Below are 26,522 nucleotides of genomic sequence, written 5' to 3' on the forward strand. Positions count from 1 at the left end.
AAAACAATTCAGGATCAAGTTCAAATGTATTTTTATTTTAAATATAAAAATCCCCATATCCAAAGTTTACAGTTCTTTTTTTTACCAGGATGTTTTGACAACATTGGTGAAGTAACATTTACACACCTAAAGAAATAGGGTGTGAAAATGATGAAAAGAAACAAGATAAACACGTCATGGTTCTGCTTATTGTGGGCTTGTGGACACACTATTTAACACATCCATGACCCTTTCCCCTCAGTGGAGTTTTGAATTAACCAAAGATAAAATTGCTAGATAGAAAAACCCATCTAATGGAGACCCACCCGGCCCCTGTCCCTCAAAAAAAAAGATAAGTAAATCCACCCTCACTTTGGCATAAACGGAGCAAAAAGAAAAACGTTATCTCAAATATCAATTATCCACATTACCGGAATATTGCTTTGAGGAAACAAAAACATGGGTTTGTAAATCTTGATGGATACACAATGGGGGTACAATTGAATATTTAACATTATTACAATGTATACAACATATTCATAAAGTATTCTCTACTAACAACTCGTGTCGAAGCGCACAAAACCCCCCCAACTCAAAAAGTATTAAGCGACAAACTTCCAGCATTTATTGGGCCGGGACGAAAAGAAAGGCATGATAACCTCTTGCTGCTGTGATCGTGACGGTTCGACACACAAGATGGTGCTGCTGGTAAATCGGTTCTGTTTATGTACTTTGCGTTGGGCCAACGGTCTGAGGGACTATAGGAGCCCCAGCCGTTGGAGAGAACACCCTGTAAAAAAGTAGGTCGGTAAGGCCTTGGACCTAAGAATCATAACCCTTTGTTATGTTGTGATCTAATCAACAAACCAACAGCATACCAATGGCTATGTAGAGGTTCCCCCCGTAAAGATGGCAATTTTGAGCCCATCTCGCCTTGCCTTCCGTCAAGTCCAAGTGTGAAGAATAAAATGTTCTACCAATTCAACGAAAGCCTTCAAATCAATGTCCCTCAAGGTCACGGTCCAAAAAGGTATTCACACTGGAGAGATGTGAATAATTCCAGAGTCGAGAAGCTGCATGTGACAACTGGCGCAGCATAAAGAATCAAACAAAAAAAATTGCATTTTCTTCAAGTTCACGAGTCTCTAAAATACAAATACCAAGTGCTAAAGAACTCAGCTAAAAAGTATAACAGGAGCCAACAAGGTTATTGTGTACGTGTACAAATAAACAAAAAGTGTCATGTTATCGTTACGTTTTATCTTTACTGAAGTTTTGATACAGATGTCTAGTACAGGTACACCCTGAACGCAGTTGTGTTCGGTTAAAAACACGGTGCACTGGCACCACTCCCAACCAGAACACGTCACTTCACTGGCTTCTACAAAATGCATATTTTGCCTGACTTGTGTGGGCGTGGGTATATTGTGTATATTGGGATATTGTTCATATTTGGTTAAGTTCTCAAGTCCTTAGGAAACATGTTAAAACTTGTATTCCGGTCATCTTTCTGTTGGGTCCACCGTCCTCTTCCTCCCGTTCAGGTTTCCGTATGAAGCACCAAGGGGTCAGACAATGGTTTAAAAAAAAAAAAATAAGAGGAAAAAAAGAAAGGAACCAAAAGATGTTTGGACCGTTGGCAGTCGTCCAGGCGGCTGGCATCAGTCGGTCATGCCGCATTTTGTCCTCTTGCCCAGCTTGCTGCCACCCCCGGAGGCTCCGATGGTGCCGTTGCAGCTGGCAGCCGTCTCCAGGGTGTGCTCCAGGGGCTCCAGGGGCTCCACGTCAGGCCCCAGCTCCTCCTGGATGCCGCGCAGGCGGGCCATGGCCCGGTCGATGGTGGCCAGGCTCACCAGGTTGAAGTCGTGCATGCTCACCAGGTGCAGCAGGAAGTTGCGGCAGAGGTTGCGGCGGGCGATGAAGGGGCCGCAGGTTTCCACAAACACCATGCTGGCCTGGTTCATCTGGTTGTCCGCGATGAAGCTGCGTTGGTGGGGGGGGGAATGACACGTTATCATTCACATCAAATGTACTTAATAAGCAAGTGATCTTGAGGGAGTTTTATTGACTCACTTAGGGTTGGTTGAATATGAAACGGACAGGACACTACAGATTTGGGAATTGTAAACAGGCAGTTACTTAGTACAATTGTAAACCAACAGTTACAAGAGTAGTTAAATTCAAATAAGTAGCACCAGAGTTTGGCATTATAAACAGGCTGTCACTTACTTCAATTGGAATGTAAAGTTAAGTAAACAAAAATGAATTCTGATATGAATGTTGACATTCTGTGGGCAAATCCTTATTTTTTTATTAATCTAGTTAAAATACGATTGCGTTAACGGGCTAATTTTAACAGCCCTAATTTAAAACTGTACTCTCCAAATTCTCCCATCATCACCCCCAGTTGGAGCTATGAAGACTATATAATTAGACGGTGTGCAAGGATCGATCTAAAGATTAAACATTGTTTATCGTCATTTAACGGAAAAGTCATGAAATGAGGATATCAACTTATCGTGATACCTAGTTTGATACTCTTTAAAATGATCAAATATTGTGTTTGAAACGTCGAGTCATAAAGAAAAACTAGATTTAGCCTGCCACCACTTGAATGTCCTTATATTTCAAAATGAAATGACACTAGATTAGACCGTTGTTAGATATTATTTTGAATCCATGAGCATATCAGGATATTTATCGATATTTTCAAATTCCTCCATAATTATCGTGATCATTAATTTTCAATGTCTACAATAAAAAGTGTCCCAATTGCCGGTGGAAACAGCAAGGTGCTCACCCCTTCTGCATGACGTGCAGGTTCCACAGCTTCATAACCTCCTTTTCCCCCTCATTGACGTCGGTGAACTCCTCCAGTTGCTACGTGGAGAAAAACAATCCAAGAAATTGTAACATAATGCCGTGTTTACAAGAGAAGAAGCTAAACGATGCGGCCCTCGTTCAAAACAATGTGCACAAGTCCGCCATGTTGTCCCCGTTTTCTTTGGTGCGACATTCACACACCGACACCACATGGGACTGAAATAAATGGCGCATTTCAGTTTACCAGGACCAGTGCTAAGCGTACCAGAACCCAATGTAGCCATTATATTCTCCCCGAGCCTTGTCCGACAGACACTCACTTTACATACATCACTTCTGCTCTTGTTCCCGCCACGTAACATTTTAGTCTAGCCGTGACATCAGGCACACGGCTACAAAGACAGACGATCCTTTTACAAAACATGTGCTCACCGTGGCAGTCTTCTCCCGGAGCCACTCGGGGTCCCGCTCGTCCTCGCTGTCTTCTTCCATTTCCTGCGGCCTGAGAGGCATGCAGCTGTCGCTGTGGAAGTAGAGACGGTTGTGGCCGCTCACATAGGTCCTCTGCTGCTCCAGCTCCCCGTCCTCCGACTCCAGGAACTCAGACAAGCTTGGCTTGGTCCGCTTAGGTCTGCAAAGGGGGTCGGAGGGAAAGGCAGTGTGGGCGATGTCGTTTAAACAGATTCTGCTGACCTGAGATGGGTCAGGCAGGAACAGAGATATGCCAAAGGATGTCGCGTGGACAGAGCCGGTAGTGACCCCAATTTAATTACAATGGTTATGTAAACCATCAATTAACCACTCATATTGCTCCAGCATTAGGGTTCAGAGTTGTACAAATTTACATCCGGCACCAGCCGCTGTAAAGTTGGGTCTGAATGCCTGACTGACCTAACTGAATGTAATTAAAACAAATCCTAGGTTAATGTAATGTAGGGCGGTTGCAATGCGTCAATATTTTTTTTATTCTTTCTAAAATAGCTGACAACAAAATGGCCATTTAGTCGCTGTGCAGAATGTCTACCATCAATGAAGCATACAAGGCCTATACAGAAGGGGGACCACCAGAAAAGGCAAAAACACTGCGTTGATCAAAAGGGGACCAGGGACGAAGACAATGATCTGTGATCGGCCCCTGATAAGGGTAGTCAAGGTTGACGTTTATGAAAAACATTACGCGTTTTTATTGGAAGGGAGAGCTTTTGCCATTGTGACTCCTAAAATGTATTAAAGTCAAAATCATTTGCTTGACTGCTACCTTTGCTTTTTCAATGAATTTTGATGAGAACATGTTTAGTTATTCTACATTGATTCGTCAGTTTGTGATGTACACCTCATACATACAATAATTGTATTTCTGCCATTATGTTAAGCCAATGTATTTTTTGAGTAGGTCATATATAGAACATTTGAATAACTGATCAATATAATTGAACGTTAAAAAGGTGCTGCATGTCAAGTTGTGGCATATAGCATAGAGGTTGCAGATGAAACCTATTTAAAATTATTAACTTGGAAGAAATAGGTTTAAAAGAACGTCAAATGATGCGTTTCAATTTCAAATAAATTGTCGCTGTTTTTAATAACTTGGGAATAGATGAATCCATTGATAAAAACATTAGTTATCCGCAGCCCTTATGTAGTGTTAGCCATACACCTTGCAGACATAAGCCCAACATTTTATTTCTACCTCAACCTAATAAAGGTTCTTCCGAACGAGCTCATTAAATATTCACTGAACTTAATCATCTGCATTTCAATTTCATTAATAAACTAATGATTAAGATGGCCGAGATGGGTCAGCGCTGCAGGACCCACGAGGCTGACGGGAGGAGGGAATGGCTACCTGCACACCAGGATGTGAGTGACCGCAGTCCTCTTGACGGGCCCATTGCGGCTGAAGGCAAAGCCGGGCTGGCTGTGTATGTCCTGAGGGTTCCCCACGTAGGAGCCGTCGTAGCACTCGTTGATGGACACGTCTATTCTGGCGCCTTTGGGATGAGGCTACAGGGGGAGGGAAAGAAGGCGTGCCGACAGACGTTGTAGTATGTTCCCACAAACACGATGTAGAAAAACACAGTCTGCCTTACGACAAGCAACCTTCCGGGATTGAGCTCTTCCCTTTGAGGCTGGCTTTGGCCTTGTGTTGAATCGTGTATGATGAAAACGGCAGAGGCTCCTCCACTAGGGTTAGTTTCAGTTTTGATAAGAAACCAACTGAGGCAAAATCATCTTTGTCCGTTAATCTCCTAGTGTGATCCCTAAAACCCTTTTTGATTTGATGAAACCCAAATCTGTTTCACATATGCATCAGAATTATTCAGTTACCGTCCCATCAAAATGTTGATCTTCCAAATGTAGGAACAATGTCACGACGACGCAGTGGAAGAACCATTGCCATCCTCACTTCTGGCATGTTTGACAGCCATTCACCGTTTGTTCACCTGGGGATCTTAATGGGACTTTTTAAACAAATCCCATTAACATGCCCAATTTGGTTCAAAAGAGTAGGGGCACAGCCGAGAACAGCCTTATGGAGGGGTTGTATAGGAATTCAATGACCTGAAGTGTCTTTTTAAACCTATGCTTTGAGAGCTCTCATCCTTGGATTGTGTGAGGCACCATCGCACTATGCCACTGACTATATGCGGTCCCATCGTGATGGTGTGTATTCTTACCACATAGTTGAAGATGAAGCGGGAGTGGGAGAGCTTGAGGTGCTTCAGCAGGCTGTAAAGCCTCCTGCAGTTCAGGGTGCACCAGGGGCAGTGGAGGTCGTCCCGGGCCTCAGTCTGCTGCCGCGTGTTGTTGTTGTACAGGAACTGAAGGCGGACACATGCATTACAACAGGGAGCTCCAGGAAGTGAGCGCAATCGTCCTCAAGGACATCTTTGAATAATATATGCATTTATTAAGTAGTACCTCCATTAACGCCCACATGCATAAACACAAGACAACATTCCTTAATGGTATTCCCATGCAAACCAGTGAACAACTTTCACCCCAACGAGATGGTCGCCGTAATGCGTTCTAAAAAAAGAATTATCAAACCAGCGCTTCCACCTACCTGGTAAAATATACGCAGCTTTTGACGCGGTTCACATTGGACCAGCTCTCTCCTCGTCTGGATGTCCATGCTCAAAGAGTCCTTCACTGCTGAAAGAGTAGCAGAGATATCCCTTCAGAGAGTTGCAAGTGGTGTTAAATCGAATACCAACGTTACTTTCAACTTGGATACAGAGCGCAGCTTCATCGATTGCAACTGTATTCACTAACAAAAATGCTTGTCTTCTCGTCTAGACGAGCATTACTAAGGATTTAACCTATAATAAAACTTGCAAAACGATTATCCATACGTGCATGACTATCAAAACCGACATGCTTTTAAGCATGCAAGGAAACCAGAGCACAAACACACATAAACATGAGCATATGCAAGCGGGTCAGACACTGCCATCCGGGCTCACATGAAGGATGCCAGGCTTCACTAATACCCCAGAAAATACTAAGGACAGTGAACTATGTTCGAAAGAGCCAGGAGACTCCAATGGAAAATGCACAGTTAACTTAAAAATTGGTAGTGCTTTAAGGTCCATCGGATCCAGCAATAAACAGAAAATCCCACATGAATGTAGGTCCTACGGGACTCATTTTAGGAGCCGTCAAAGCACTTGCATTCTACTAGATCATTGCCTGCTGGATTTATGCTGAAAAGAAAAATTTGAAACCATGTGTATAATGACCATTATTGACGAGGGAAAATAGAAAGTGTCTATTCTCAATCAAAGAAAGGTAAAAGGCATGCATTTGGCTCATTGTGTCACTTCCACCCACAGGTCTCCCTCATTGTCACCTACGCTATCTGAGACCACCTCGGAGGACCTCTCTCTTGCATGTACGGATTTCACCATGTGGAAGCATTGCTGCCAATTGTGTGTCTGGGCCCTACCCAGTGGGGCGGCCCGGTGGTGGCTTGTGCGGGTCTCCATGGGGCTGGAGCCGTCGGAGTTGCGCGTGGACAGGGGCTTGGCCACAGGCGCCGTGGACTTGGCTCCGGCGTCCCCGGTCCAGCGCAGAGTGAACTGCAGCGTGGGGCCCTGAGAGAAGGTCTCGAAGGGAGGCAGCCTCTGTGAGGAGAGGGGGGGAAATAAGGGGAAACCTTTCACTTGGTGAACGACGCCTTCAATCCGGGATTGACAAATGACCCCAGTTGCTCAGATTATAAGCATAAGCATTTCTGTTCTTTAACATTCACCATTTGTTATTTGGGAGTTTTAGTCAAAGAGTGATATGGTTTGGAATGTTGCAATCAGTTGAGAATCAGGTTTCATTTCATGTATAGTTTGTGCAGGTCAGATTTTGTGAAAAAGATAGGTATTGCTGTGCAGTTATGAAACCAAAAACCTTGTTCTTGCATATGGGTATACATGAGTCTTTTGACTTTTCCTTTGTAATTTGACTCCAATCCAAAGTACTTCTGAACAGCCGGTCACAGAGGCGCTGCAAATGACATCCCATCTGTATTGGCTAACTTTGAGCTAACACCGTAACACAAAGCAATGAGACGTGAGCCGAACTACTGCGATGGACCGTACTGCGTACTGTTAATGAGGAGGTGTGGCTATGTTGGCGCTGTAGCGATGAGTCTGTAAAAGGATGACATCATGCTTTATCAACCTACTCATTATGACGTATGTATAAATGTTTTATGTCTGCTAAAATAGAAAACCCAAGTCCAATCCAGGGGAAGTTTTCGCGCCCACCGAAAACATCCCTAAGTAAGTGCGGAAAACAGCTAAAACTTTACTTCGGTGACAGTGTGACGTCAGACTGCAGTTGGTGGTGCTGAAGTGCAGAAGCCGGGAGGCACAGTTGCGCCTCCCGGCTACCTGCAATGCTTACAACTTCTCGTTTGATTAATCAAAGCATACTGGGCTACTAGGAAGTGGGTGACATGATACAAATCATGTCGCAAAATCAGTCGTAGAAATCATGTCGCAACATCAGTCGTAGAAAACAGAGCAGGATGCGTGGCTGGTATTTGTGTATCGATACTGCAGAGAATGATTATTGTAACAGCTTTAAAAATTCAGTATCGATATTTATCGAAAATCGATATATATCAATACTGACTTTTTTAAGCTGTTACACTAGTATCAACCCCAGTCTATTTTCATTTAACACGCATGAATGTAAAATCCTACATGGTTATGACCAAGAAGATCTTAATATGAGAAACATTATGGTCTTGACAGCGTAAGTACTTCTAGATGGACCCTCTGCATCAATATCCTACTTGAACCCACACACACCTTCCCGTCCAGGATGGTCTCCCATGTGGCTCTCTTCTTGCTCACGGGGCTGTCCTCCATGCCCTGCATTGACACCTCATACTCTCCATCCAGCAGCTGCAGTCTCCTGCAAGGCAAAGGGATTAGAACAGGCTTTCTGGCACACAGTACTATGTAAAGCAGCCATTCTCTTATTCAGACAGTCGTGATATTGAGGCTTAAACTCAAACCTGTTTTTATCAAAGACAGTCATCTGTGCAACGTAGGTCTCGGTAGAGCCGTCCTCCTCTCTGTGCGAAGAACTCCTCTTCTTTCTGCTTGGGGTCTCTGTAACATCTGCCCAATGGGAGGAAATAAACATTTTCAATAAATAATTAAAACTCTTCATACATCTGTTGGGAGGGGGGGCTGATACTCTGTATGCACACCACATGACTCAACATTGGCACACCAAATTAATCATTTGAAAATATCTATTTTTGTTGACCCCCTTTCTACTGCAGTGCTGTGAAACAGGAAATTGCAGTGAAAGTATATCCAAACTTTTTTCATAAAAAAGGGGAGAGGCTCCTTCAAAAGGTTTGGATTTACCATGGTTCGGAAAAAAATATCGACATTTATGGGATGGTGGCTGTACTGTAACTCATCGGTATCTAGTGTTTTCTCTGGGGATGATAAACTGCAGATAGAACTTATAGATGCCAATTCAGCCCGTTATTAGTCAATGTCTTTGTCTCCACATGTGGCATATGCTTAAAGGTCCCTGTATAGAGCCCTTTCTGCTTATTGTAATGTCCCCCTGTTACCACACCAGTTTGAGGAAGAGGCAAGACTATTTGTTTTTGCGCCAAGAAAATTCATTGTTAATAAAACACATTCTTCACGGTACTAGCATGCTACTTTGTGCCCACTCCAAACCCCCTTGCTTTTCTTCCCAGTTCCACATACCGATGTTCTCGTTGGCCTCGCCATTGACCAGCCCGTTGGCTTCCCTCCTCCCTGCGAGGGACACCCTGAACAGCAGCGAGTAGGACTTGACCATGTGACTGTTACTGGGCTCAAACTCGCTGCTGGAGACCAATAAAGAGGGGTAGGGGGCCAGCTTGTTTTGGTTGCTGTCAGGATTCAAAGGCACCTGCTTTTTACCTGTAGGCACTTGCTTTACTGGGCAGCTGACATCCTGCGATGAGACGGGACACAATGAGATTAGAGCACATTTTATTTATAATGCGATTAGTCTTCAAACAACTTGACATATTTGAACCTGCGCTATACACGTTTCTCCTATTTCACGGCGCAAGCCAAGATAGCAAAAATCAAGGGGTTGATTTTAGTAGGGGATTGTTACGAAAGCCATGGCTGCAGTAACGAGAAAGAATAAGGGAAAAAGACATGGGAAAGATTATATTAAACATTTGGATTCAACTTAACATTACCTTGCGTTTTTTATGACAGACTTTGACAAGTAGCACCTCTAATGACACTGAGGTTTGTTCATTTTCTGAATTCTGTGATGGCTTTTCTGTAAGAAAACGAGCAGATAGTCAAATTATGATGATACCGTTGAACCTAAAGAGAAGCACCAGTAGACTTTACTTACCATCCTTATGGAAGAAACCAGTAAAGGTTAGCTGAAGATGGGACGCTAGGCTGAATAGAAAACGACAGGAGAGACAATGCGGTAAATCCCAGAGCAAATTGTTTAACGTGCAGGGCCATGCCAAACATTGACAAGACATGGGATTTTACTGAGACAGGCTATTGTTGGGTTCAGGTAGTGAGCAAGTAGTGAAACCCAGCACTATTAAATGCTCAAACCAGATGATGCATCAATTTGATTTGAAAATGGTAATGATTTAAAATGTTGAAACTAACGCACACAAGCCAAACTACAAGGTAGAATTGTAATTATTGCTATTCAAGTAAAGGTAGTGGTTCAACTGTATTATGAAAAGATAATAAACTTAGGATGATACAATTTTATGTCAAGTTTAATTGAAGGGGAATCTTTGTTACCATTGAGATTCTTGCTCTCCCTTCATCCTCTCAACTCTCTGCAACAAATCATCCACCTTGAACGTTTTCCTGCAGCAGGAAGTAAAAAAAATACCACATACTATTAGCCACAGTTCACATGCTTGAATTTGTATTTAGCACATCATGCCAGCTTTTACAACAGATGTACCTTTTGGCGTTTGTTCGAATGTTTCTATGAGACATGAAGGTGAGGGTCCTGTGCAGGAAGATGGGCTGTAACGAAAATGAAACGGTTTTAACAGGTGTATCAACAGCTTTGTTCAACAATATTGAATAAGATAGGACACTTTACTCACAGCTATCAAGTTCCTTGTGCGGAGATATCGATATATCTGTGTGGGCTCTGTAAAAGAACACATTTGGATACGTTTATTAGAAGACATTTACATATGATCCTCTGTTAGCAAATCAGCCATGTTTCTAGTCAACGTGGACACATCTTGAAACTAGATTAATGGCATCTATTTTATTAAGCACTGCACAATTCAAAAAAGCAAAATCCTGCACCTAATTTACGTAAAAACCAAGCCATTACATAAGTGTCTGAATTTGTATGATCATTAATTATAGTAGAACAACTCAATTTCGACCCGAGGGGAAATCCGAGCGGTCAATAAGCCATTTATAAAACAATTACCGAACACAACGAAACAACCTGTAATAAAAAGTCAGTCAGAAACGAGGGACGAAGCACCGTGAGTGGAAGTGAGTGGAGCAGAGGCCTGTCAGCCCTAAACTGTGAGGTGGAAGAACTAAATGACTATTGAAGAACAGACACGCGTGTCAATAAACTAGTATCCCAGCAATGTGTTAATTTGTCGTTGCGACCTTGTTTACGTTGCTGTGCGAGTTAATTCTCTTACTTTCAAAGGCCTGCAGGAACAGCTCATGGTCGGCCTGGATCTGCTCCATCTTCGGCTTCTTCACAGAGTTCATCCCGGCGGAGGAAGCTGGATACACGGCGCCGTTAGCTTTACAACTACCGCCACTCATAGTAACACCTGAGCGCTACAAACCAAAAAAACACTTGAGACAACAATACACCTCATAGGGGCGAGCAAACAACCAAAAGTGAGAAGAGCGAAAGTTAGCTTAGCAAGTAGTCCTCGGTGGCTAACATTAGCCAACGAGCTAATTCACGCTCAACCCACAATGCTAACTAACATATTAGCTGGTACAGCTAAAGCCTGGCTAACCTCTGGCTGGCAAGAACAGTCCCAACCCCACTTCGTACTGCTCTAAGAAATCCCAATTAGTATGACCTGTTACAATAACTACAGAGACAAATAGCATCCACGCCTGGCTGCTGCTGGCATGTGTTAGCCCCACGGCTGCCCGAGCTCAAGCCTCGCCGGGCGGACTCACCAGCGACAGAAGCCCATGGAAATGAAGAGACTCCGAGGAGGAAGGATGGGGGCTAGCTAGCGGGGCTAGCACACCAGTGAACAACACTCAACCCGATAGTCCCAGGGGTGTACCGCGTGCGATCATCACAACCGGTCGCACGCGTTGGTATTCTAGTATGTTTTAATCCAAAAATATTGATACGGTTTCTCTGAATTATTGCCTGTTTTTGGTTTCCTCCGATTTGTACTGGACAACAAGGCATTGGACGCCTCTCGTCCAATGGCCGAGGAGCTGGGGGATCTGAGCGCTGTGATTGGCTGTGAGGAGCCGTACGTGACACACAAACCGCTCTCCCACTCCGCGATTTTGCGGGAAATCGAGCTCTCTGGGTTTGTATGTTTCCACTCATCACGACCAAACCCCATCACTGTTCGTCATTCATTTCAAATAGATTGTTTTCTAGTTCTTATTCTTGAGAGCTTGTTTTCTGAATCATGCTCTTACCATGAATCATTTTATATATTTAATTCATCACATCACGTACAGCACATGAGCTGATTGTGTAACTACTAAACATTGAACTGAATACTACCACATTAAACCCAGTTGCCAAAAGTGTCTATTCTTATAATGTAAAGCTACAGCTATAGCTGCTTTATCTTCCGACCCGACGATTGTTTCCGCACGGAGGATTTAGACACACGGAACCGGAATAGCAACATCGCCACTTCCCGTGCAACTTTCACACATGTGCAATGTGGAGAATGAAGCGTGATTAGCGTAGGCTAAACCTTTGTACAATTACCTAATCGAATATTACCGCAGCATATTAACTTACTTCAGGTGGATATTATTATATATATATAACCAAAGCATGGCGGAGGTCATCCAGCTGCGTGTCGAGGAGCGCATCCCGGAGCTGGAGCACCTTGAGAGAGTTGGGCTGTTCACTAGTAAAGAAGTCAAGTAAGATAACCTAACGCTAGTCCACAGGCAGCATTCTAATGTTATTGCAACATAGATTGCCCTGCCATCACCATTCTTGGCATTTAATGTTTATTTGAATATGGACAGATACATAAACATAGACAAGCGTGAGAAAGACATCCGATGTTTGCATCAGTGTTTTTAGCCAAAGCTAATTTACGACACTTGTCCCAAGTCGGGCTTTTGGTTAAAAATTATAATACAGATTAACATTATTAAAAAGTAAGAATATGGAAATGAAATAAAATGGAAAATAAAAGGTAGACATACAGAGAGCATATTGTAAAAAACCACAACTAAGTATGCGAGCCATGATGGTTGCGGAATTAGCCACAATTTGGGGTTTCTTTTGAAGATGTCAAATATAGGGATACATTTCAAGTGGTCTGGCAGTTATGTTGTCTCTATTGTTTGTTTATAGCCTAAGAATAATGAGCCATTTTAGTAAACGTGTGGTTATGTTTATCAAAGATCCCTGATCAAAAGAGCTACAGCCTTGGAATACAAGCTTCAAAGGTTGATACTAAACAAGGAGGATTTCATCGCATACATTCAGGTAAGTTGTCGTACACTATAAAGTCATCTTTCTGCTTCAGTGTAAGAAGAACCCACTAACGTCTACTTTGTTACAGTATGAAATCAACGTTTTAGAGCTTGTGAAAAAGAGAAGAGAGGTGAGTGTTTTCATTATAATTCCCATTAATCAAGGCTCAATGGAAAAATAAATATCGTTATTCAACAACATTTAACATAACCTTTCTTTTGCAGCACATTAAATACAATTTCAAAAGGGAGGAGATTGAGTTCCCCATCGTCCAAAGAATAAATGGGGTCTTCAAAAGAGCTACAAACAAGTGGAAGGTATTAAAACACACACACGGCTAGCACATGTTTGAAAAACAAAGAATCGTCCCCCTGTATGCAATAATGATGTCACATTCCATTTTACCTTTTCGTTACAGAGTGATGTGCAGCTGTGGCTCTCTCATATTGCCTTCTGTAAGAAATGGGTATGTCAACAAATGATTTTCCATAATGAACACAACAGTTGACCTTATCCATGTGTCGTACTATCTAGAGTATTGCTGTTCTGACTGTATTCCTGTTGCTCTCACTTAGGCCACCAAGACTCATCTCAGCAAAGTCTTTTCGGCCATGATCGCAATACACCCTGATAAGTCAGGTATGGTTTCACCTGTTATAAAATTTAGGTTAAGCATCCCCTAAAAGTACGGATGTATCCAGTGTCGTACATGTCCTCTACAGAGCTACATGCAATAAAATAAAAAGCAAACCCGTATTTAAATGTCTCTCTTCCTCCCTTCAGGACTGTGGATCATGGCTGCCAAGAGTGAGTTGGAGGATATGAATTCCTCTGAAAGCGCCAGGCACCTGTTTCTCAGAGCTCTTCGCTTTCATCCAGAGGACAAGAAGGTCTTCCAGGAGGTACACAGGACCTGTTTGGGTGTCGTTTCTAATGCAACAACGGATATTGTATGATGGCAATATAGTACTGTTAACATGATTAATTAATTAATTAATTGATTAATTAATGTTTCTGTGTAATGCTCAATAGTATTGTAAACAATGTGCCTTGTGTGTTGGTCTGATGTCCTGCTATGCAGTACTTCCGGATGGAGTTACTGCATGCAGAGAAACTGAGGAAGCAAAAGAGCATGGCAGAGGAGGCTGAGATGGACCTGGTGAGGAGAGCCAAGAGACTAATGCACACTCGCTGGATCTCTCTGTGTACTGGAAGCCTACATTAACACTCCTCCCTTTTTCCAGGGTGAATATGAATTTTCTCCAGAGGTTATGAGTGGCAAACTTGCAGAGATTGTCTACAAAGAGGCTACCGAGAAAATCCAAGGTGGGCTTATATCTCTTGTGTTGCCAAAGTTACGTTTCTCAATGCCTGTAACAAGGCCCTTTTTATAAAGTAAACATTCCCATCTCCCCATTAGGCGCAGAGTTCATCATCTCACTCCTGAATATTGCAGCCATCTTTGATTTCACTAAGGAACTACAAGATACCATCCTAACTGAGTAAGGCACACAATTATCAATAGGGCTCAGTGTTGATGACGATGGTCGTGGGTGTGTGTCCAAGCAGCAACTCACTAACTCTTCTCTGTCTGACGTTTCAATATTTCTAGTGATTTCGGAGGATTTTCTTTCAAATTGTTATGGTTGATAGCAGTTTTCCTAGTTTACAGCCTTTGCCAACATAAACAATATTTGCAATATTTGCTTATTCTATTTCAAAGCTTTCTTATAAAAAATGCCTCCAAGTTAGTGGAAAGTGACACTGCATCACTTGTGCCATTAAATATTGGGGGGAATTTTGGATTGCAGCATACAGAGCAAGTACACAGAGGACTGCGTGACATGGGACTTCTTGGCCAGGAGAGAGCTGGAGAAACCCAGTGCTGGCGAAGAGCTGACCACAGCCAAGGGCAGAGCGTCTGACATCGCCCGGCGGGAGGAACGCTGCAGCCTGGTCTACGAGGAGGGCCTCCAGTGCCTCAGCACCGGTATGTCTGACACACATAAACACATGTGTAAAATACAACCCACAGAAACAAGGGTGTAAAAAAAAACACGAACAAACACGAACATATTTTTAACTTTCATTGCCTGTTTATAGAACCCATGTTTACGTGCTACGCTGCCTTCTGCTTGGAAAGGCATAAGAGGAAGACTAACGTCCAGGAGTTGAAAGACAAGGTAGGTTGTTTTCTTAGTTTGGTGTGTTAAGTAGTGGCTTCCCATGAAGATCTAAAATCTATATTGTAAACCCGCCTTACCACCTATGAGCTGTTTACAGCAGTAAATAATCTCCATGGCGAAAAAAAAACATGTTAAGAATAACAACGAATGGGAGGAAAAATACAGAGTTTTGACGAAGGGCGCATCACGTTCCAGGAGTTCATTTGTGAGAAAATAACACCTTGGAAACAGGTTACGGAATTACTATTCTGTTGCTTTAGAGTCAAAAGCTATGTCATTCCTTGATAGCTTCATGGTAGTTTTGCTGTGTCTCGTATTACGTTTAACAGGCTAATTAAAGTGTCTGTTTGTTTTCCACAGAGAGAGCAGAGGCTACAGGGAGTGTTTCAGCGCGCTCACGACTCGTCGATGCTCAAGGAGGCTTTCTACAAGAACTGGGTGAGAGCCGCAACAACAACAATACACAACAGAACACCCAAGAGGGCGCTGCTGTTCCTCATGAACCACACAACCCAGGGTAGACGAGGTCCAAACCTACAAAGACATTTGTCATCGATCTTCATAACCATGATTGATTCCACGTCATCGTCATCGCCCTCCACAGTCTATCAAAAGAGTAGATAACGGCAATGAGCACGAAACAAAACCCACAATAGTATACAAACCGGTGGAGACATGAAGGTTAACGTAGTAATTGAAGTGTAGGAGCCTAGAAATAACAATAACATGTTTTGGTTATTGTTCCATAATTAATCGTAGTATTTGTCATTATGGGGAGACAGCGGTTTTCATGTGAGACCTGTAAACACAAAGTGTTGATTAGCCATGGTTAGGATATATTTGTTTATTTAAGATTTGACAACTTCAACTCTAGTCATCACAAAACAAAAAATCACATAATGCAGGATTGTTAACTATCTCTCATTTGTTGAGGCCAGCCATAATATTCAGTTTTACTTAGAAAGGCCTTATTTGAATGAAGCAAGAATCTTGTTTAATGGTGTGATTGTTTTTTACTGAAAGAGTTAAAGTAAAAATCTTCCTCCATCTGTCCAGCTTCAGATCCTACTCGCTGCAGGAGATGCTGAGGGAGTGGCCCGGGTTGCCATGGCAGCAACACTGCGATACAGCCAATCTGTTTCGACGTGGATCCTCCGCCTGCAGATGCTAATGCAGTTGGACAGCGGAGACCTCAAAACACTATTCAAGGAAGCTCTTGAATGCATTAGTCCCAAGGTATAAGACCACACACACACACACTCGTGCACACACTCTCTAAGTGACTAGTGCTATCTTTAAAAATGGATAGGGGGCACACACACACACACTGCTGTGTAAGTGGGCCACCTCCCTAGTCTCATTATACTTCACTCCATCTTGTAATGCATTCTGCTCTAGTAGTGTGCGCCTTTTAGAAAAGGGAGAGTCTCGAAAGGGTTAGGCTAATGGCAAGGTTTTCATTGGGTGGAGTGGGTTCAGTGAAATCTGTAATTTTATTCAGTGTTACGATTAGTTTCAATTGGTCCCCTGTCAATGTCCTCATCTCCCCTGACTCCCAGGGAAATACGGGAAAAAGTTTTCCAGTAGAGCCCTAATTTACTATTTTACTATGACAAGTGGCTCATGCCAACCACAGTGGTAATTTGTGCGGTAATTAGATACAACTCAGAACTATAAACAACACAACGTTCAGTAATATTTTGTATGATGTTTTGAACACCGAGAACTGCACTGGGCTACCCCAAGATTCAATTCTCCAAGTAATGTTGGCTGTTGGCGTTGGCTGTATGGGTAGTCGACTCATTTAATGGTGAGTTAGCAAGTTGCGTGCTATTTCATTAGGATTAAATGACTTCACGTGAATACAACTTTAATACATTCCCGCGACTGTTGGGTATTGTTTTGATTGAGAGACCAATGACGCCAATGTTCCATATCATACCTTTTTACATCATTACCTGGGCAACACATATTTTAGGCATCTACTTATATAGACCACTACAAATATCAAAAGCAGGGCGCTGCGCATTTAGCATTATGCTAATAATAAATAATCACTGGCCTGACACTGTAGTCAAGTGGCCCTTCTTCAGTAGTGACCGGGGTTTAGAATAGTTGACCATTGTCACTGTGTGTGTTTCACAAGAGCTTACCCCAACGGAGGGGGATTACGGTGTCCCAGCTCCATTGAGCAAGCCCTGACTTCAGCCAAGTGGCCTTTCAGGCTTACGACTGTTCAACAGCGAGGGGAGACAGGCTCTCTCTTGAGTGGCTACATGAACACATCAAATCCCTCCATCTAGTTCAGCAGGGAGGGGCCAGAGCCACAAGGTGCAATGGCCTACGGACTTACTTCAGAATTGCTGTCTGGTAGAATACAGACTTGATTTTGTCAACTTGCAGTAGAATAAGAAAGTGAAACGACACAGCCGTTGATCTTGCTATGTACTCGCTATGATAACTCTACATGTTTTACTGATGATAAAGTTGCAATGGTACGTCAGGCGCAGTCAACACATGCCTAACGTGTGTGCGTGTTTCTGTTTGTGTGTGTGTGTGTGTGTGTGTGTGTGTGTGTGTGTGTGTGTGTGTATTGACAGGAGAGCCTACCTGTGTGGCGGCTGCAGGTTCAATGGAGCACGGGCAGCCAGAGTTCAGAGGAGACCGAAGCTTTGCTCAAGGTAAAATCAACATGCAACAACATGCGTGGTGAGACAGTTTTATTCTAACTGTATGGGATATTATTAATAGGGCTATAGTCAAGGTCTGCTTCAAGCAGAACAGACTTTGATGAAATGGAATATAATATTCATAAGTATGCTTTTAATTTGTGTATAGAGTGAGCCCTTTATGGGGAACCGGTCATCTTCAATGGGGGCCACCATGTTGCATCGTCATGTTTCTACTGTAGCACAGGCAAACGGCTCTAAGAAATGTGTTCTTGGCTTCGAGTTCTAGGAAGGAGGGGAGCGTGTTGTCTCCATGGCTGCAACTTATTTGTGCTTCCTCATTTCTACTGTTCTGTAGTAGCAAAACAATGAGCCATGTTGTTTAGGAAATGTGCCCCACACCATGTCGTTGTATTCTAGGTGTGAAAAAAGCTTATTCATCCACTCAATAGGATCAACTGTATGTTGAGAAACATCAATAATGTTACTACCGCAATGTTACTACCGCAATGTGCTACAATATGTAGGACATACAAAGATATCCGATTGTGATTGGCAAAACTGATTTATTTGCAGGTATAGCTGTCAAAAGTCCACCTTGGTGCGATTTAAACTAAATTTTCAGTTGGCTCCAACCTGCAACTCACCACTTGTTGCTAAAAGAAAAAAGGCTTGAATGACCTTTTAATATAACGAGTGGCAATTGAAACAAAGGGGTGATGAGTGCAACGGTGCCAATTCTGATAAGCTCACACTCGGGCCTATCAAACGTTACACAAAAGAGCGCCCAAAAAAAGAAAAATAACTTATTGCTTACATTCTGAGAGGATATGCCTACATACTTTTTTGTCATCCTTTTTCGTCTTATGAAAGTAACACCAGCGATTGTCCGGCCAATGAGAATTGGGTCAAACAAGAGCATATCGACAAACCGACCAGAAGGTGTCCCTAATTGTTGATTCCTGGACTAATGACAGTTGCAGCATCCAGGCATTAATGTTTTGGAAATGTTTCACTCCACACCTCCCAGGTGTAATGGCTTCCATGAAGCGACAGTTCCTGACAGTAGCAGCCTAATGACTGCTTGCTTTCGCACCACCACATTCCAACCAGCGCTTTTGTTTTCCTAAGGTTTAGCCTCTCAAAGGCAGCGCTAATATTGCTAAGAATCTCATTCAGTGCGAAAGGAATGTTGGCCCAGGATAACAAAATATGTTTTTGTGCAGTGTGAAAAGCAGGCAACTGGCATTGCATGATTGAGGGCCGTTCACAACCATATTATAACATTCAGTTTGTTGAACGATTTGGGCGTTTTACTTACATTTTCTGCACATGAATGGATGTGCTACTAATATTGGATAATTGCCCTTGAATAACACTATCTGGGCATGTATTGGGTTCGGATTAAATGCGTGACAATGTCAGGTCAGAATCTACTATCAGACATAAATAGAGATGGGTTTATTAAATGTCATGAGTGGCTAGCTACAAACCTGCAATCATAAACTGATAATCACACACCACAACAGCATGAAATGGTTTCATCACTGCTGTGGAAAGTCTGGCATTGTCTTTGAGAATTGGGGGATAACATTATTCACCAAATGACCAAACTCTGTTCGGCCCAATTGAATGTGAATGTCCTGTGTGTACCTTGTTTGTTCCTAGAGAGGTGTGCTGTCTGCAGTGCCGGCTGTTGCCATGGAGATGAAAGAGTGTTATCTCGACTGGTCCTCCGCCACTGGGGGATACAAGAAGGCTAGGAAGACGTTTGTAAGGTAAGAGAATATCGTTTTAACTTAGTTTGTCCTTCACTTCAGACGATACCAATGATATGGAAATCTAGGAAAATGTATACATTCTTCAGAATGAAAGGGTAAAATAAAATGTATTTCTCCATCCCACAGTTTGCAAGAAAGCCGGCCTTTCTCCAAGAACTTTTTTACAAAAATGATCCAAATTGAGCTTGAACAAGTAAGTATACTGGACATGTCTCGCCAGAAACGAATAGATCTTATTAATTTATTTAGTCACTTCAGTCTTCTCATATTGATAAGCTTTTTCTAGACACACTTTTAAACGGCCCAAAAGGCGGTGGACAAGCAATTAAAAAGCAACATTTTGTGTGCCGTGTTCAAAAATGTTGCTGGAAGTTTTCTTCAGAGAGTTTCTGAGCTGTGGCTAAGAAAGATACTTTTGTTTTCCCTAGGCCTCTCCCAAGATGAGCAACCTGAGGGACTCCTACGAGAGGGCTCTGCGAGAGTTTGGCACCTCAGACGAAGGTGAGAGTAACCAAGAGGGTATAGCGGAGAGCTGCTAGGATCACACTCCATTTCCATGACACGTAAACAACCATTGTGTTTGGCAGGGTGTGAGGGAATATTTTTAACATGGAACCAGACCACATTATATTAACTTAAAGCAGAAAAAATTGTCAATATCAATACCGTAACAGGTGTAATGTATAACAAAATTGTATAAAAATGATTGGTCATTAAACTGTTGATTGCTGCAAAGAAAATGGCAGTGGAAAAAATAACTGCCAAAAAAAGATGTAACCATCAACAGCTAGTGATGTGGGTATTTGATTCTCTGAAACGGTCTGTGAGGTCTTTTTAAAAGCCTTCATTATCAGGTCTGACCTGTGGCTTCATAATCACAGTCCTTCACTGATTGACGGTTGGGTACGTCTGAACTGACCACATTTGCCATCCACCTAGCCAAGGAAAATCAGAGTACAGTTTGTTAAGCCATGAGCAAAGGCTCATGGCTGATGGTCACATGCCTGACGGTGATCGCATTCAGCCACATTAGTTTACCGTAGAGCCTCTGTATCAGCCATATTATGATGAGAATATATTTTTGATCATTTCATATGGTCAAAGAACCCCCCCATTGTCTGTAGTGCCATCAACATGTTCTCCCTGCTCCAGATCTGTGGCTGGGGTACATCAAGGAGGAGCTGGGGACGCGAGGCCAGCCTGAGAACTGTGGCAAGCTGTACTGGAGAGCCATGAAGCTGCTGGAGGGGGAGAGTGTTGAGAGATTTGTCTCCAATTATACCCTGCTCCAGACCGGACACCTCTGAACACCACCTGTTGGGCTCCACTGCTGACCACAGCAGAGTTGCAATCACTGAGGCCTGAATATACCATGTGAAAAGATGGCTTGCTTCTGAGTTTGTTGGAGATCAATTGCAGGGATTGTGCAGTATAAGCATCAATCTTGTCTTGGTCCAAATATGACCATTACCATAATAACCATTCTGTATGTTAATGAATGATGTATACATGGTACCACAGACACTTGTTCCTGTTTGATAGCAACAATTCCCTTTTTATTTGATATTAAAGGAAAAGCTTTTTGCATAAAAAAAGATCTTATTTTATTCATAATTATTCATTAGAATGGTTTTCTGTTTGTGTTGCTCTGTGACAGAACAGTTGCAGCTGAACACGGATATAAACACATTGTATTTATCAGACAGCAACACAGAATATACCCACTTTGTTTAAATTACATTATTTTGAACATTAATTCCATACACGCAGTGGAATCCATGGAGCCCTATATTTATCTCAGTAGTTTAGCAAAGGTTCAAGTACAGGTTGTTCATATTTACACGTTCCATATTTGCCCTCACTTTCATTTCAAATGGTGAAAAATATTGCCTTATAAAACTAGAACATCAATTAAGCAGCATGTGTCAGTACCAAGTGAAGTTTTACATAAAGTTTAAATCAAGTGGATGTCTTCTCAACCTTCCACATATAGATTCAAATGTTTGTAAAAATAAATATTGTAATGATAATTATGACGATTTCTTATTCTTAATACACTTTAGCAATTGCATCTAGACAGATCTTGTACACACTCTCACACTCACACATGTTCAAGTATTTTAAGAACCCTAGAAACTTCGAAAAATAAACTTAAAGTCTGCACATGGACAGTAAACTTCATTTGGAATAATCGAGCATCAAAGTACAGTAGTAATGTCATCCATAACCGTCACTACATTGAGTGAAATAAAAATGACAAAAAGATCACAATTAGCCATATACAATGAAATTGTATATGAGCCTCAACCCTTGATTTGAAGGATTTCACTCCCAAGACCAGATTTGATAATTTATTCAGTTATTATACGTTAAAATTATGTTCAGTTCCTCTTGTCATAGCAGTTTAAACCGTGGCTAAGTGAGTTTGCTACTATTTGACTAGGTAGGTGTGAGTTTGGGTAGTACTCTATTTGCATGTTTTAAAACATTATATATAAATGGACTCAATTGAGTTGAAACCCTTAGTTCAACCGTGAAGACAATTGGTAGATAACCGTCAAAACTCCGAAGTTACCTGTAGTACCTGTTGAAAGGACTTGGATAGCCCCTGGTCCTTTTTTGTTATTGTAGCATTACATTCATCTCACACCTGTGATCCCTTTTGCCAACGACGGCAAGTTAATAATATTACATAACTTTGAATAGCAGAACTTGACAGTACAAGCACAAAGGTAACCACGGACAACACATTGGGGATGACGGATCAGACCAACCTACAGGGGTTATAAATATGGCCTGCATGGATCCCTTATGTGATCACCAATTGAAAAACGAGCATGCATTAGATGTGCAGCCCTGTTTTAACCCCGCTGTCAAGAATGACTGCCCAATGCTCTGAGAATTGAGGATAATAATAATGCCACGTGACACCCAGGAGCATCACGCAGATATGTAGCGTTAAGAATTCTCACTGCCTGGGGGCTGCAAAGCAGCAGGAAACCAATATTGAACAGCTCCCCGTCTCAACGTCTGCTTCTGCATCAATCAGAGGTACTCCTGTCCCTGCACATCTCCACCCAGATGCATGCACTGATCATTATTACATCTCTTTAGAGTGTTCTTCAACTAAAACCCATTGATGAGAAGGTTAACAATAATACAAAACAAAACGTTGTCTGAATGACCCTATAAACCCTCCTCGGCCTCAGATCTTTTTCAAGAGGATATAGGTGAAGAGCATCACCACACCTGCCAACAGCGCCCCAATGACACACTGGTGGATGCTGATGACGTCCTCCAGGGAGTGGATGCGTTCCTCCATCGCACTAGTGTTTATGTAGTCATAGATGGAGGCGCCGACGCTCCACACTGCCCACACGACGTCCACCAAGGCTTTCATGGTGGGAGAGACCATAGCGAGGGTCCCACGCTACACTGAGAATACAGAGAGAGATTAGGGGTAAACCGCAAGACAACAGCTGGACATGATGACAGTTAAGAACAAATGGAACTATTTGACTACTTTTCATCTTCAGACAACTCAGGTTAAAGACATCTGAAGACAAACAACATCAGCAACAATGAAGTACGGGTTTTGTGCTTAAAATTGGTTTCATAGGATTCGTCATTTGATATGCACTTTATCTCCGGGGCTGTCACATTACAGAGAACATCCTTTGCATCTTTCAGCACATTGAGGGTATTTTAATACATCTACAACAACGTATTGCTTCGAATTTGTGTGTTTAAACGCGATACACGGGCAAGAAGTTATAACGATCACTAGATACAACAGGCTTTTGTTTCGTTTAACTAATTTTCTTGTGCTCCACGTTAACAACAACCATGCCTTAGTACGACTCCTTCTCGCAGAGAAAATGAGGACAGGCGTTGTGACATACTCACCGACAAGTGTCCGCCGGTCGTTCATGGTCCAAATGCTGTGATACATTCGTAATGAGCTTTAGAAAGTACGATATGCTTCTCGTTTTAGAGTATGCGTCTACAGCCCTGTACGTGGGTGCTGGGGCCAAGCGTGGTGCCGTCACCGGGGTGGGTGGGGGGGTGGGGGTTGGGGGGTGGGTGGGGTGGGGGCTACAGGGGCTGTCATTTTTATTATCACCGCTAGAGGTCAGCCTAAGCAAAGTAATGGTGTGACTCACAAAAGGTGTGATACCTGCCGGCTTGTAGCCTCCCAGTCGGCACAGCAGCATCCATATTACTATTTAAGAGAGGACCCTGGGCAGCAGACCCACGGGTTTGGGGAAAGCTTCAGGATAAGGAACGCATAGGCCGTTGGGGTCGACATCGGCTGAACCTACAGATAACCACCGCCTGTGGTTTGTAGGCTGAATGTTGTCCTTCTTTTAAACGAAAACGGTAATAGTCTAATAGACCGTGGATATGCGCAACTATTGCAGCGCAAAGCAAGGGTCGAAATTCTGCAATTACGGGCGAACCCAAGTGTCGATCTTAAAATAAACAGGTCCACCACTTAGGAGGGAAACATGTTGGGGAGGGCTCGGCTAGCCCATATATCACCTCGTTCCAGCTGTTAGTAATATCGTGGTCACGGGTTGCAACACGGCAGCACCAGCAGCGTATTCCTCTCCAGAATGGATATGTGGGTCCTGGACGTGCTTGTTGGCCACGAGGTCGCCGCCTCTCCGCACGTCGACCATTGAAATACAGGACGGGAAAGCGGGCACAAGACGCCAGACTGGTGTCTCTTCTTCTTTTTCTTCTTCTTCTTCTTCTTCTTATGCTTCCTCGGAGGGGGTAAAACGTGGCCTGGCTGGGCGACTTCTTTCGGTCAACAATGGGTGAGGATAATCGTACAACATTTGGGAGTCGTGCAATAACCTGCGCAAAGTGCTAAATAAACAGGGGCGGTGGTGGTGGTGATGGACGCCGATCTCCAACTTCGTACGCAGCCGCGGTCTTAAGACCAGACGGTCCCGTCAAATGAGCAGAGAGTGCGTCGGATCCCGGTCACCCGCTGCCCCCCGGGATGCGGACGCCCAGCGGGGATCGCCCACCACGGGGAAGACAACAGGTAACGACCCAATCGACGTCCTTAATTCCCCCCCAGACATTTGTAAAATTTGACCGTTGGTTGGTTGTTCCAGTGGGGCATGGTGGATGATCAGTCGGTAGAGGGGAATACCCTTCTACGATTCCGGTGGTCGCGGTTGTAGAAAGGTGTGTAAACGAGACGCGTTCACTGTTTTATTATACGTCGTGAGGAATAGCGTGGCGTTTCGGTGTTGAACTTCCCGAAAGAGTGGGGTTGGTGGTGATATTGTGCGTCAGAGGTTGGGTCTTTGCGGGCAAGGTGAGTCCTCATTCATTCAACTGGCCTACAAAGTCCCAGTTTCTGGTTCATGTGACAACCTGGTTCCACACCCCTCTGCTGAGATAGCCGAATGGGCAAAAGCAGCCAACACAAAAATATGGATTTTTAGGGATTACTGCCTTCATATTTGATAAATGTCCGTCACATAGGCTTGTACAAAGCAATAAATGGAAACTTAATGCGCCCTATAAAAAATGTGAACTTTCTCCGCACTACCTTTAAACAATTACAAAAAATAACACGAATAAAAAAACCCTTGCTGAACAAATGGTTATTATTAGACCGCCAAATCGTTGCTTCACGCTGTAAAATAGGCCATACGTTTTCCGAGATTAGACTGTGGTCTTGTTTCTGAAAATAGTACGCCTTAAACTTGCGTTATGCACTATCAATGTCCATTCCTATACATTTCAGATTGGATTTGGGATTTAAAAAAATCTTTGAAACATGTTTTTGTTAATAGGCCTACTAAGTATTGGAGCATTCATGTCTTGTGTCATCCATCACGTTGTAAGTTAAAGAAAGCCATTTACCTCGTATTATTTCTGACCCCACAATGGACATTGTGTAAAAAATAAAAAAGGTAGGCCTAGTCGTTAAAAAAAGGAAAACATAGAAAGAGTATGCTACTGGAGTTGACACAAAACAGGATCTCCATTATATTAACATTAACGCCTAGATAAACAGATTAATTTCAAGTTCCCTGTTTCACCCGGCCCTTAATAAAATCAAATGCAGATGAAGCAGATGAAGGTTTAAGCAACAAGACTATTGAAGGCGTCGATAAGTAACAAGTTTATCCTTCACATTCAATGGGTTAAGTGAGTAAGCTGTTTTGCGGAGCAGTTTCTATATCTGTCCTGACCCAAGCATGCCACGCATAACTGGCTAATGAATTTAGCAAATGGACACTAGATGCTTTATGTAATTAATAGAGCGGTTAGCGACAGTAGCATCTCCATGCTGAAAGTGACACATAGGTAAGACATCTGCTGAATCGGGATTTTTTTGTATGACTGCTTGCAAAAGGATGACCTCAACATCAACAATTATTAAAACACATACAAATGGCCAGGCAAAGCACATATCTTTAGTAGGAACTCAACATAAAATCGTTATTGGGTCCCACAGGCTATTAGCTTTTTCCAATAATATCTTGCTCTAACCACTAATATTGAGTCATATAATATACTTTTGTAAAAGTCCTTGTTTTCTGTGTAACAGAAAACCAAAATACTGATATCAAATAATGTTAAAACTTACTAATTATTAGTTTCTTATCATGACAATTCAGTCAAGACTCAAATATAAACCCCTGTATTTCTGAGAAGGTTTGAATACAATTTCTGTATTAATTATTCCCTATATTTGAAGGCTATTTGCTGAAAACAAGTACAATCAATAAATGTAAAAACATAAAGGTCTAGTTCAATACATCCAAAAGTGAACATAATAGAATATGAGTAGTTCACATGTACTGTAGCATATCCATAGACAAAAAGGGTGGGCCAGCTCGTCCTTA

At 42.6% G+C, this 26,522-nt stretch overlaps 2 protein-coding genes across 7 annotated transcripts; one reads left to right on the plus strand and one right to left on the minus strand.

Annotated features, from left to right (window-relative positions):
* Nucleotides 1-14: 14 nt before the first annotated feature.
* Nucleotides 15-11,717, minus strand: suz12b (SUZ12 polycomb repressive complex 2 subunit b). Of its 6 annotated transcripts, none has more exons than XM_079758396.1 (18): nt 11,496-11,717; nt 10,994-11,080; nt 10,427-10,473; nt 10,279-10,343; nt 10,110-10,178; nt 9,694-9,743; nt 9,530-9,615; nt 9,042-9,273; nt 8,324-8,429; nt 8,115-8,220; nt 6,752-6,929; nt 5,870-5,958; nt 5,481-5,624; nt 4,649-4,806; nt 3,235-3,433; nt 2,780-2,859; nt 2,053-2,085; nt 15-1,962 (listed from the first exon to the last, which is right to left on the minus strand). In XM_079758396.1, the coding sequence occupies exons 2-18, from the start codon at nt 11,064-11,066 to the stop codon at nt 1,641-1,643; spliced, it is 2,037 nt and encodes a 678-aa protein (XP_079614522.1). In that variant the 5' UTR covers nt 11,067-11,080; nt 11,496-11,717; the 3' UTR covers nt 15-1,640. The 6 variants fall into 6 exon arrangements, with proteins under 6 accessions (XP_079614522.1, XP_079614519.1, XP_079614517.1 ...); XM_079758393.1 differs by having other exon boundaries at nt 5,870-5,955; nt 10,994-11,138; XM_079758391.1 differs by having other exon boundaries at nt 10,994-11,138.
* A 507-nt stretch (nt 11,718-12,224) lies between these two features.
* utp6 (UTP6 small subunit processome component) lies at nt 12,225-21,843 on the plus strand. The gene is made up of 19 exons (XM_079730431.1): nt 12,225-12,443; nt 12,936-13,020; nt 13,097-13,138; nt 13,233-13,325; nt 13,427-13,474; nt 13,584-13,647; nt 13,792-13,910; nt 14,090-14,167; nt 14,253-14,334; nt 14,429-14,510; nt 14,820-14,998; nt 15,112-15,191; nt 15,555-15,632; nt 16,251-16,430; nt 17,795-17,875; nt 19,532-19,641; nt 19,771-19,837; nt 20,073-20,145; nt 20,797-21,843. Exons 1-19 carry the CDS (start codon nt 12,352-12,354, stop codon nt 20,949-20,951), a joined length of 1,788 nt encoding a protein of 595 aa, XP_079586557.1. The 5' UTR covers nt 12,225-12,351; the 3' UTR covers nt 20,952-21,843.
* The last annotated feature ends 4,679 nt before the right edge of the window (nt 21,844-26,522 follow it).

This window comes from Pollachius pollachius, assembly GCF_949987615.1.
Source record: "Pollachius pollachius genome assembly, chromosome: 2".
Lineage (NCBI taxonomy): Eukaryota > Metazoa > Chordata > Actinopteri > Gadiformes > Gadidae > Pollachius > Pollachius pollachius.